Source organism: Parasteatoda tepidariorum, chromosome 4 (genome assembly GCF_043381705.1).
Source record: "Parasteatoda tepidariorum isolate YZ-2023 chromosome 4, CAS_Ptep_4.0, whole genome shotgun sequence".
Taxonomy (NCBI): domain Eukaryota; kingdom Metazoa; phylum Arthropoda; class Arachnida; order Araneae; family Theridiidae; genus Parasteatoda; species Parasteatoda tepidariorum.
Window position 1 is genome coordinate 4,529,159 of NC_092207.1, and position 13,270 is coordinate 4,542,428.

Sequence of the window (13,270 nt, forward strand, 5' to 3'; positions counted from 1 at the left end):
ACAGCAAATTCAAACTATTTATTAAAAAAAAAAAATTTAAAAAAAATCCTTGCAAAGTATTTAAATTATTGTCTCATAGCAATTCGTTTGCCCATTTGTGAGTTATTGATTGGTGCAGTCCCTCATATTAGATAATAATTGATCAAACAATAAAGGATATTTTGCCTTTTCATTTATTATCAATTTGTGTAAAACCGTTTATCAACGATATGAATTATTCCCATACTTTAATAATGGAATTGATTCGCCCGCCTTTATTCGATTCCACTGCCACCAAAGAAGAACCTTTCGCGCAGTCCGAGAGAGGGCGCTGCCCTACCATCCAAGGACATTTGACGGTCACCCACATGGCTAGGACAGGAGAACCGCACCGATAGATCACGATGCCGTATCTGCGACGAAGAGATCGCCGGCACGTGTAAACAAAGTCGCACCGGTACCCTCGAGGAATGATGCTGCTCGCTCTTCCTTTTTGTCAGCCTTGAAGGCGGCAAAAGAAGAGTTATCATGAGACTCTAATTATAGCTTAATTCTCATGCCCGTGCCGGGTTTCAGAGAGCATTGGGCTATGTCGTGTAGCCTGAATCTGGCTAGCTGCCGCCTGAGAGCTGAAGCTCTCGCCAGACAATTGCACTCTAACCTGTGGAGTCCCCGGTCCGCACACGGCTCCCCCGGTGACAGTGGTTGTGTGTCCCCGTGTTTTGGGTTGCCCCCCGCAGCCGCTGCTCTGGTCATCGACAGGGCACCCAATAAATTGCACCCCGATTGGAGGATGTCCAGTCTAGATGATGAAGAAGAGCAAGAGCAACTGATGTCCTCCCCCGCATCCCTGAAAGGGGATGTTGGAGGGAATAACGGGGGAATGGAGGCTTGTGCCTCCCCCTCTCATATATCTCCTCCTTATAGCCCCTTGGAAAAGATGGGCCTTTTGCCAAAAAATGGAGCAGGAATTTACGGTAATTAGTCACATGTTTAATCTTGTTTTGCATATTAACACAAACACATTGTTTTGATAGTTTATGTGTACTCAGATACGGTGATTTAGTCGCATGTTTATCTAGTTTGCTTGCACATGCACGTACAATGTTTGATTGTTAATGCGAATACATATTCGATAATAGTCACACATGTTCATCTAGTTTGCATGCTTTTGCACACACATGACTTGTAATACACATATACGATAATTAGCCTCACTCATAGATAGCGATTTATTAATCAATTAACGAGAGTATGTAAACTTTTTGAGGAAGATTTTTTTTTCTCATTAATAGTTAAACTTATTCTTTACCATTTTGTATTTGGAGAACTTTAAATTTACCAGTTAAATTAAGTTTCAGTTAAAAAGTTTAAAATACATAATTCTATCCTCGTTACCTAAAGCCACCATCCTTCATAGCTGATTTTTGTGGAGGTGTAAAATAAGTTCTTACTACTTTCAATTATAAACTATTCATCTCTCATTATTTATGGAACAACCCTATATATATATATATATATATATATATCATAACTGTTTAAGAAAAAACTTGGTAGTCATGGATGTTGTAAACTTTCTCCGAACAATGCAGAGGAAATTATTTTTTTAATTGTTTTTTTCTTCTTTGTCCGGGAATACATATATTTATTATACATATATTTATTATCAGTTCTATATATATTTAATTATCTCAGAAATTTACTTACATAAAACATAATTTTTGAAACAAATTAAAGTAACAACTAAAAAAGTTTCATAAAAATCAATGATACATCTGCTATTATTTTGTTTTTCTTCAAGAATTGAAAATATCTTGTAAAAACTAAAATTTTCTGACGGAAAATAAATAAATGAAAAATGTCAAAAAATTTGATAATAAGCCTGACGAAAGCTTAATAATGATTTGCATCAATATGAATATTTCTATTAAATTGGATGTTTTATATACGAATACATTTATGCATACGAATATATTTATGTATACGAATAATTTTACAAATCTATATTTTTTTCAATTTTACTTCCACTAAATATTTTTTTCCAGGTCGTGACAACTCTTTTGTTTAACAACTTATAATAAATGTTTATGGTCAGTTGCTGCGATTTTTTTTTAAACATAAAAGCCATAAAATCCATTCTGCTTGATCATACACTATGAACCAATTTATATTTAATAATGATAAACTATAAAAACAAATTTTATCATGAAGTATGTGAGATAATGTAAAATGAGATGCAAAGTTTCTAAATACAAACAGTATATGTATTTCATTTTTTTCTGGTATATTTACAAACTTTTGTCTCGTGTATATAATACTAAGCTTGTCAAAGAATAAGTTTTGTTCTTAGTTATTTTTTGTTCATTTATTTTTATTAAGTTATTTTCATTTAGTTATTTATTGTATTTTTGTTAAGTTAATTTGCTTACGAAATGAAAAAAATACTGTATATTATCAATTAATTACATGACTGTAAGATATTATGTATTATTACAGGATACTATTTAATAACTATATTATATATACATAGCACAATATAGACAAAAAAGTTGAAAACTTTTTTCTTTTTCTCTTTTAAAAAAATCTTTGTATTTTCCCCCCCATGTTTTCTTTACATTTTTAATGTGTATAGGTTACCGAGAATGTATATGTGTATATGTTACCGGGAGAATGTTGACTTTTGCTGGTGAATGTCAACAATCACATAGTCGCTTTGGTGAATGTCCGAAGTATTTGTTATATCCGATTTGATATTAATTTATTCGTTTATTTACAGTTTTATTGTTATCCTTCATCTATAAATATATATACTTCTAATGGTAAAAAAATTCTGACTCTTAAGCCTGCTTTTTTTTTCTGTTTCGTATTTTCTTTGATAGCTGTTTTAAAGAAAAATCCTTTTTGTTTATTTATTTGATTGTTAAAATTTATTTGAATAAATTTCATCTGTTTAATCATTTACTTAGGATTTGCGTATTCTAAATGAATACCTAAAAAGAGACACTAAGTGTGAGTTTGCACAATTTTGTGCTAAGTACAAAATGTACGAAGTACTAACTTTTGTGCAAAGGGCAAATTACAAAGTTTCGTGCATAGTGCAATTTTGTATAAAAAGAAAATCATTACTTATTTATTGTTTATACTCTTTTTCAAAATTTATTTGAAATTTTTTAGGTGAGTTATTCATATTTTAGATATTTTAAATAAGTCATGCCTTCTGAATTGTTTTGTGTGATATAATTTTGCAAAATATAAGATGTTTTATTATTTTTTATATTTATTTTAAAGATTTTTAACCATTTAATTATTCAAATTAGGTATTTCACATGAAATTACAACTAACAGATGTGATGCATTTAAGATTATACTATATAGTGCGATTTTATGAGACGTAAGGTTGTTTTTTTCTTGTTTATTGAATTTTGAAAGAATTATTTGAATTATTTTTAAATGTATGATCATGTGATTTAAGTGACTAATTTAAAATATCCTAGGTGTATTAAAAGACGCCCGATGGCTGAGCGGTAGCGATTCGCGCTGTCGTGCCACAGACTCCTGGTTCTATCCTCGGGCCGGGCAAGGTTGACTCAGCCTTTCATTCCTTCAGCGGGTCGATAAATGAGTACCAAGCATGCTTGGGAACTAAACACTGGGGATTCCACGTTCGGCTGACCACCTGACCGGAACATTTGCTCCAGCACCCCAGAGCCCAAGGTCAAGAAAACTGAGATGGGCACAGTTGGCCTTGGCCCTCTATGGGCTGTCGCGCCACTGAGTTTAGTTTAGGTGTATTAAAAACTAGTCATAAGAGACTCTGTGTATTTGCAATTAATCTATACGGTACAATTATTTAGAAAGTTGAAATCCATTATAACAGATTTAAAGTAAGGTCATATATAATTATTGTATATTTGATCGCATATTGTATATACATACCCTCCAACTTATGAGGAAACTTTTCATTGCTGTCCTGCCTAAATTGTTGAAATTCTATTTCCGAAATGGCGACTATAATACAATATATTTTAATAACCAAAAATCCAAATTAAAAAAAAGCAAATAAAAAGAAGAGAAGAAGAAAAAAAGATTTGTACAATTTTAGAAAATTTGTTTTGTGTTTGATTTTGTAACTTGAAATATTATCTGCTGTAAAAATAGAATACTTCAGTTTAAGTCTTCGAAACGTTAATATTTCATCTTAGTAGTTGACAAATTCGATCACTAAATCCAAAATTATTAAGTCTTTTGAAAAATAAATAATCTTTTGAAAAATTTTATCGGATATAATTTTGTTATTATTTTTTGAGCCTGGTGCATTTAGTACTATGATCAAAATGAAGAAACAATAAATAAGTAACAGTTTACATCATTTATATATATAATCATATTGTTACTTATTTATTGTTCTAATTATTTCTATACATAATATAGTGTATTTCTATACATTTTATAATTTTTAAAGAATTCCAAAAATAAAAATTTATTATTTTAAGCAGTCACTAAAAATAAATAAGAAAAAATAATTAAGTTTAGTCAATTGAAATAAATATTGCACTTATGAGCCAAATTATATATTTCTAAGTAAAAATCGCTTTCTGTCATGAATTAAAGAGCGGGTCACACGAGGTTAAGAGCCAGTTTTTTAAGCGGTGATATTTTTGATTCTATTCAAATTTTCAGTGAAAAACTATTGGAACTGAATATTTATTTATTTATTTTTTTTAAAAAAAGAAATTTTTTCCCCTCGAAGTTTTAAGAGGTCAACCTTTCAGATCCTGTTAAATTTTGAGAAAAACACTTCCATTTACTAGCGGCAATACTTCTTGGGAAGTGAGTAAGTCACGACATAGACCACTATTTTATGTTCTACTACGTTCGCATTAACTGTTAAGAGATAAATACTTTCAGTAGACTTTTTACATCGAAGGTCAAAAGGACCGAGGTTCCGAAAAAAGGCTAGTTTCTTAGACTTCGGCCTTCAAAATCTACTAGCACTAACAGTGAACCACAGAGCTATACATTTCTGTGAATGCATATCAATGAGCAGTATCTAAAAAAAAAAATAAACATTTGTGAGGTACACATTTGGTATAACTTTAAAATTGACCTTAAATTTTCAAAAAACTGAAATTTTCCTCAACTTTTAAGGTCATTGACTGCCTTGCTAATCAACAGACCAATTGTTATTGATTCAACTTTTATAAAATGGTCCTAAAGTTTGAGACTCGTACCTGAGTAATTGCATTCATGCAAATTTTCACTGAAAATATTTGCGTCTTAATAGTTAATGTGAGCGTAGTAGAAAATAGAAAAGAATAACGTAGTAGAAAATAACGGTCAGTACCGTGATTCTCTGGTTTTACAAAAAGTATTGCCACTTGTAAATTGATGTGTTTTTCTCAAAATTCTAGTAGATCTTCAGTTTTAACCCTCCAAAAAAACTACGAAATTTTTTCTTTTTGTTGAAAGAATGAAGGCACGTGTTTAATAGTTCTCAACCAAGAGCATATTCAGAAATTTTAAAGAAAATAAAAAATATCAAGTATCCAAATCTGCCTGATTCGCCGACTTTAAAAAAAAGAAGGCTCTTAACCGTGCAAAAATATGATCAATAGAAGTCAATAAAAATGTATGGAACACTGATAGATCAATGACTGGTAGATCAATGCGATGTATCTGTAAATGTTTTTTTAAGGATGGGGGTCATAGTCTTTAAAATTTTATACGTGCGATAATTTTTTCATTACTAATAAGAAAAAAATTTTGCGTATGTTTTGGACATAATTGGAAGCGTTTACGATTGTTCTATTTGAAGATAGTTTCTTCCGTCCACAATTTGTTTGAGTCTACATTTTTCATGTATGTTTTGTCTAATTTCGTACACCGTTTTAAAGTTAATTTAAAAATAGCTCGTTAAAATGAAACTAGTTTGTATCTCAAGAAATACGTGTAAATATTTTTCGACGAAAAGTTGCATGTTATCTTTTTTAAGAAATTAATAATCATGTTTTTGAACAATGCAATGTTTCAAAGAAAAGCACTTCTTTTAGTCATGGTATATTTCTGAAGTATTTATTGTAAAACAATAATAAGTCAAAAAATTGAAGAAGAAAAAAGAATGATAATAATAACGTTTATACAGAAACCTATAATTGTTTTTATTCAATATTTATTTTATTATCTACGAAGCCACTTTTGCAATTAAAGAAAATCAAGATGTCTTTTGATTGTATGTTCCCTTTAGGTTTTTGTAAAGCACCGTCAGTTGCAAATTGTTGTCAATTTAGCAATTGTTTTTTTCTTTAGTAGATTTAATGGCTACATCTTCATTCATTTTTATTAAGTTATTAAAAAAGTGTTTGGAACAAGAACTAAACATTTTAGAGTTATTATTATTGGTATTTTATTATTAATGTATTATTATTGATAATTATATTTATTTTTCAATTGTTAATAATAACTATACTATACTACTCAGTTCTAATTAACATTTTTTCGTAATGTTGCGCAGTTATAATTATTTTACATAGTATTCACATAATATTCATAACGTGTTTAATTAATATTTTTTGTTTATCAAAAAAGCTTTGTTATCATTATATCAAAATTGATATCATATCAAAATATCTATATCGTTTTCATGTCGTTATCGTTTTCATATCGTATCGTATGCATATTGTTATTATCACATTAAAATAAAAGTTAGGCTAACTGTTAATATATACATATAGCCAGAGCTAGTATGAAAAAAAAAACGTTTTAATAGCTAACAGATTGAAATAGTGGAATGCCAAATAGCATTTAATAAGAAACGAGTACACGCAAACAAATAAGAAGACTTGCATTTATTTTTCAAAATACTTTTTGAATAATAATTTCTATTGAACAAACCAACTGAGCAGTTTGTATGAACGCCCCTCTCTTTTATGTGGCTGTGTGATCTTATTTATGTTAGAAATTAAAATTAAACTAGTTTATGAAGAAATATTTTATTTATAATAAACATTTTATGTATGATAAACAATATCTTTTGTATTTGAACTAATAATAAAATAAAAACTTAAAACACTAAAATAGTTTTTTTTAAGTGGATTCAAAAGGAGAAAATTATTCTGTTTTTGAAAGACGAAAAAAACGAAAAACGTATATGGTGCAGAACTTTTGCAATAAGTTTCGATTAACTCCGAAAATTCTTCACGTCTGAGCCCTTTGTCTAGTCGAAATTTTGATGAACGATAAATTCGAATTGGTGATAATATGACGATACATTCTGTTTTTAGTGATTAGAAAATGTTTGTAACGTGAAATGTCATTCTGAGATCTTCGGTTCAAATTTTAGCGTACTAGCTAATCTTTAAGTGGTAGGAATTTTGATTATTCGTAAATTTGATATTCCTATAACATGAAGATAAATTCTGATTGTATCGGCCAGGAAACAGTTGGGGCTACATGGTGCAATATGGTTAAAATTTGAGAATTCTAAGCTATTAAGAAAATGGTAGAAATTACGATCGTAAGATTCCGTTGTTCATTCAGACACGAAAGCGACTTAATCAAAACGAAATAAAATTTAAAGCATTTTCCTTAAGTCACGTTACTTTTTTGAACATGAATAAAAAAAATTATAAAAAAATAACCGTTAGTTAATATGTAGTCTATGATTTATTGATTTGTTAAATATTTTTAGGTAAGGCTGATTTAAGTTATATAAGGTTAAAATATTATGCAATGTACGCATTTTTGTACTTTTAGTAGAATTGAAAATTTCTCAAATTATGTGATTTCGCTGTGAATACTTTAAAAGTAATCTGATAGAATAAAGCATAGTTAAAACCAGCGTACTATATAAAATTTATTTTTATATTGCTTGATGCTTTAATATTGTTTGTTTTTATTTATCTTTATTTTAAAACAAAAAGAAAAACACAAATTTATAAATTTAGAGCGAAAAATCAAGCTCCGACAAACCAGAGATGATGGGGAAAAAAATGAAAGAAAAAAAATTTATGAAAACGATTCAGAATTGAATCGATAATTTAATATTGTTTGTTTTTATTTATCTTTATTTTAAAATAAAAAAGAACAAAATAGAATTTTTTTAAATTTAGAGAGAGAAATATAGCTCCGAAGAGCTTAGAAACTTTGCCAGAGATAAAGGGGAAAAAATGAAAGAAAAAAGAAATCAAAACGATTAAAAATTGATTCCATACTTTAATATCGTTTGTTTTTGTTTATCTTTATTTTAAAATAAGAAAGAACAAAATATAAATTTATAAATTCTGAGCGAAAAATCAAGCCCCGAAGAGCTTAGAAACTTTGCCAAAGATGAAGGGGAAAAAATTTATAAAAACGATTCAAAATTGAATCAATACTTTAATTTTGTTTGTTTTTATTTATCTTTATCTTTCTTTCGAAATAAAAAAGAACAAAATAAAAATTAATAAATTTAGAGCGAAAAATCAAGCTCGGAAGAACTTAGAACAAGGAAGAGCTTAGAACTTTGTCAGAGATGAAGGAGGAAAAAAAAACAAATCAAAACGATTCAAAATTGAATCGAAATCATTTTCTTCTGCTACCTGCGTAGTTTATATTCGTCTGTCAGGGTCAGCGTGTTTAAAAACATCCAGCGTAGTAGTGAAAGTTTACCAAGGCGACTAATTATCTACCTAGACCCAAATTTCCCTTTCATTCAACTTTTTTCTTTGATCGGCATGTTGCCAAGTTATTTGCAGGTAAAAAATTAATCAAAATCTTTTCAGCAAACGATCTTGATACATTCCATTTGCATAGTGCAAAGACTTAATAAATATCGTTTAATAACTCTCATATATTGTTTGATTTAGTTATTCTGATTATCAAAATTTTTTAATCCTGCAAATAAGGTTTTTTTAAACATTTATTATTTTAAAAAAAATCAGGATTATTTTGAATAATTGCGGAATACTTGATCCATTTTAGAAAGATTCTTAAGGATGCTGTGGCCTTTGCCTAACGCTCGTATTTCTGAGGCTCTGGATGGATAGTTTATGTATAATAAAAATTTTTAATAGTTATTAAAATTTAAAAGTTTTTCAGCATTGGAGAATTAGGAAATTATATTTGCTATTTTAATAACACTCAAGATATTAACCTAAGATCTAGGCTTTGAACTCAGTCGCCATATTGTTATTAAGACAATCTGCACAAGAAAACTGTTCATAGAAATCAAGAACACAAAATTTGAAATAAAAATTATTTAAACATTTTTAGATGATTCTTGATTTAATTGTAAAGCTTACTATCAGATCATCACAAATATTAACAGCCTTTAACTAAATTTAGAACTTTATTATTGTAAGATAGTGAGTTACTTTCTCGCAAGATAAATTTCCTTTTAAAGTGGTAAGGGTATTGCAGTACCTTTTCTGAATTCTGTCTTTTTATTGCAATTATGATTTTCATTATCTTAAGTTGGAATATAAAATTAACCCGAATTAATAATAATTCTAAATACCCGGAAGTTTCTTTACTGAAGTGTTTTTTCTTCATATTATAATTTTACATCATTTGTGTTAAGTCTGAAATGAGGGACACTTATAAATATTGCATGGGGTGACACAGCTTAAATCTATGTACACCACTGGGCCGTTCTTAGGAATGGTCTTAAACCAGAGAGAGTTTTGAAGTCGGAAATGTTTGTTTCAGCTCCGGGCATTTTGAGAGCTCGACTTCAGCATATACTTTAATGTAAGTTAATTAAATGGACTATGGAAATGGTACTAGGTCTAGTTAAGTGCCACTGCTGGTTATACATTTGCCCGGTATGCCCTACATCAATGTTTTTTTAAGGCCAAGTGCCACTTCCCAGTATGCAATTAACCGGTTCTCCGAGCACTGATGTTTATCCCAATCAATCCTCAGCAGATATTAAAATATCGAATAATTATAATGATATCAACGAATAAATTAATATCAAACCGGATATAACAAATATTTCGGACATCCACCAAAGTGACTATGTGATTGTTGACATTCACAAGTGAAAGTGGACATTCTCTTGATTTCGGTCATTTCTCTATTTGCCTTCATAAAATTAATACCAAAAACTTCCGTGTTCATTTACAATCAATTAACGTGACAAAAACCTATACCTAGAACTGAAATCGTATCGTGAAAATAGGCTTTGTTTAAACTTAGGTGCTATTTTTACTTCAGCTATTTAATCTCATTCGATATTATTCGAGATGACATATCAGAGTTAGTATCTAACATTGGGTTTGACTCTGAGTTAAACGATTTATTTTTATCAACACATTCATCATTTCTAACGCATGGAACAATTAGTATCTGACTCAGAATTTTGGTTTGCATGATTCTTATCTCAAGGATCTTGTCTTAAGCAGTAAGGAAGAATAAAATAATCGATCTTAATGGATTCATATATCCCTTTTTTGAATTAATTATTTTATTAGCTTTTTGCCACTAATTAACTTTTAATTAATGTCTTATAACTAATTATTAATGGACACGAGGTGAAACAAATTTATTTTATTTTATAATCAGCGTTGCTCAACCGACCCATTTGTCGGTTTACGATTAATTTTCAATAACTCCGTAGCCTTGTAATTTCGAGTTCAACCCAGAGGCAAAAGAGATCTTAATTCTAGCATTGGGACAAACTAGTTTTCGTGGAACTCTTTCTGAAAGAACCTAACCCACATTTAAGTTACATGACTAGGAAAACCTCGAAAATTTCCTATGGTTAGAGCGACGCTGCAAGGAGATATTAACTTATTTGCGGATATTTTAAGTCATCACCATGATAGGTGCGATCCAAGAGCAGAATTTATAAAGGACAGTTATCGCTACGATTTGAGCCTGGGTCATCTCAATGCGTGGCGAGCTCTCTATCCCATGAGTCATTGCGACTGTATCACAGGCTAATTGAAAAATCAGATTACAATGAAGCCACTCGCTCTCAAATTATTTAGAGTATCATTGCTCAATCAGCCTGATTTATTGCTTTCTGTGAATAATAGAGATCATAAAGGTAAGTGTGCGGGTGGGTGACCACTTGGATCAGTCTGCGTAGGGACCGAGGGTGTGCGGTATTAGTCCTCGTTAAAACTGTTCTACTGTAAAGTGCTCGACTTCGCGTGTAGGTCGTCGGGCTACCGAATCGGGGGTGCCATCACCTCTGCAGAGGATTGTGACGGTATGTCTTCGGATCATCCTCAGGGATGTTTCCCAGACCGTCACCAGCTGCCCATTGTGCAGCTCTAGTGCGACGTAAATGAACTACAGCTACATACAACAACAAGAAATTATAAAATAAAATAAAATAAACAGAAGCTTTTTTAAAAAAATTTAAACAATCTGCTAAAATTCCGAATAGTTCGGGTAAATCGAGCTCTTGAAATGTATGTTTACAAAATAAAGATTAAACAACATTTTGTAATTGTTTGTTATTTAACAACCGTTGTTACAACTTTTAAACCACCGTAAAAATAAATATTGTTCGGTAGCAATGTAGTTTAATTATTTAACATGTATGTTTAAGGTAGTGTGCTCAATACAATATAAGGGCTTATAAATCAATGACAATGCATGACACAGAACAGATAGCATACATCGGAAAAAGAAAGCACAAAAATGCATCAATGTTCAGGATGAGATTCGAACCCACTACCTCAATGTTTCGAAATTCTGGAGGGGGCTATATCACTACATTATTGACATAAATCAAGATAAATAAATAAAATAAATATGAAAATCTTATCATGCGGCCAACATTTATTTAGATTGCTTTAAAACTTTATTACACATTAAAATATCAATAAAATGGTTTTATTAAGATAAACAACGCAAATTCAGTCTGATTGAGCAGTATTTCTCGTACTTACTAATTAGCCTAAAGGCTCACGGACTGATTGTAAAACTCATAAAAATATCAGGCTAAATAAAAAATTCTGCATACTTTTCCTATTAGTCCGGCGTTTTGGAAAATGACGGCAACATTTGCAAAGCGCGGGATGTTCTTTGACAAATATTTCACGAAATTTATTAGTTTCTGGTAAACACGAAGCAACACGAAGTTGATCGTATGTAACTAAGCCCAGTTTTTAGCTATAGTCAGAGATTTACTATAGTAAATTATGACATAAATATAATTTTAAAAGTTCCTAGTTGTTAATATATAAGCTTTTTGTGAAAAATTCTTCACTTTAATTTTCTCTTTTTGATATGCTTCTCTAATAAACACTTATAAGTCTATCTAATATTTATTCACGAATAATATTAATAACTCATAATAATTGGAAAAAAAATTAGATTACGTTATGTCATTGACAAAATGTTTATTGGTTTATTGGAATTACATACATTTGCAGGCTTGTGTGGTCAATTTTAGGCTTATAAACCTTTGTCAAATAGAAGTACAGATAGCACAATACAGGGAAGAACAGCACGAAGATGCATCCAGGGTGACAGCGGGATTCAAACCCGCTACCTCCACGTTTTACACAGAATTTGGCGGGCGATACAGCTCGGCCAGGGAGGCCCCCCAAAATGTTTATAACTTTTCTATGAAGTCTTAATGTAGAGCTTAGTCAATAGTTAATTTAATGTTCAAATCATCAGCACGTAATCTGTATTGAGTAATCTAGGTAAGGTATATAATGGTGTTATAAACTAAATATCACTTAATAAGAAGAGGCGTATTAAAGGTACATTAAGAGTACTTTAAGGGGTGTCGTTAGGGGTACAACTTAATAAACTAAATACGATTGATGCGTTTACTTACAGCAGGGAAATTCTTGAAAAGGAATACTTTCATTTACTGATCCTTATTTAATAAAGCGTTAGTAAGCTATTACTTTGGATTTTTTGACAAACTTCAGCGACTTTGGAGCATGAACCTACAACCAAGCTCCTAAATTGTTGGTCAAAAAAAATTTTTTTTGTACAAATTATGTCATAATTTAATCATGCTTGTGAAATTAAATTTCCGAACAATAAGGATTTTGTGGACAGATTTGTTAAAAACTCTATTAGTTCCAGATTGCGATAGTCATAGGTTCGTGCTCCTAAATTTTTGGTGAACCTGATTTGTAGTAATGTAGTTCGCCAGTATTGTCTTCGGATCATTATTAAGGATGAATCTCAAACCGTCACTAACAGCCAAATAATAATAAGCACGTAAGCTTAATAACCAAACCAAACACCAATAAGCAATAAGCCTAGTAACCAAACAAAACATCACTAACATCCAATACAACAGCAACAAATCATGCAACTCCAACATCGCTACAAT

At 30.4% G+C, this 13,270-nt stretch overlaps 1 protein-coding gene across 1 annotated transcript in view; it reads left to right on the forward strand.

The window, feature by feature from the left end:
- The first annotated feature begins 331 nt into the window (after positions 1-331).
- The window catches only part of LOC107443975 (glycogen-binding subunit 76A), a 59,070-nt gene continuing 46,131 nt past the window's right edge, over positions 332-13,270 (forward strand). The window contains exon 1 of the mRNA XM_016058007.4: positions 332-956. Within this exon, the coding sequence (XP_015913493.1) occupies positions 536-956 (421 nt within the window). The 5' untranslated portion in view covers positions 332-535. The remainder of the gene's footprint in view (positions 957-13,270) is intronic.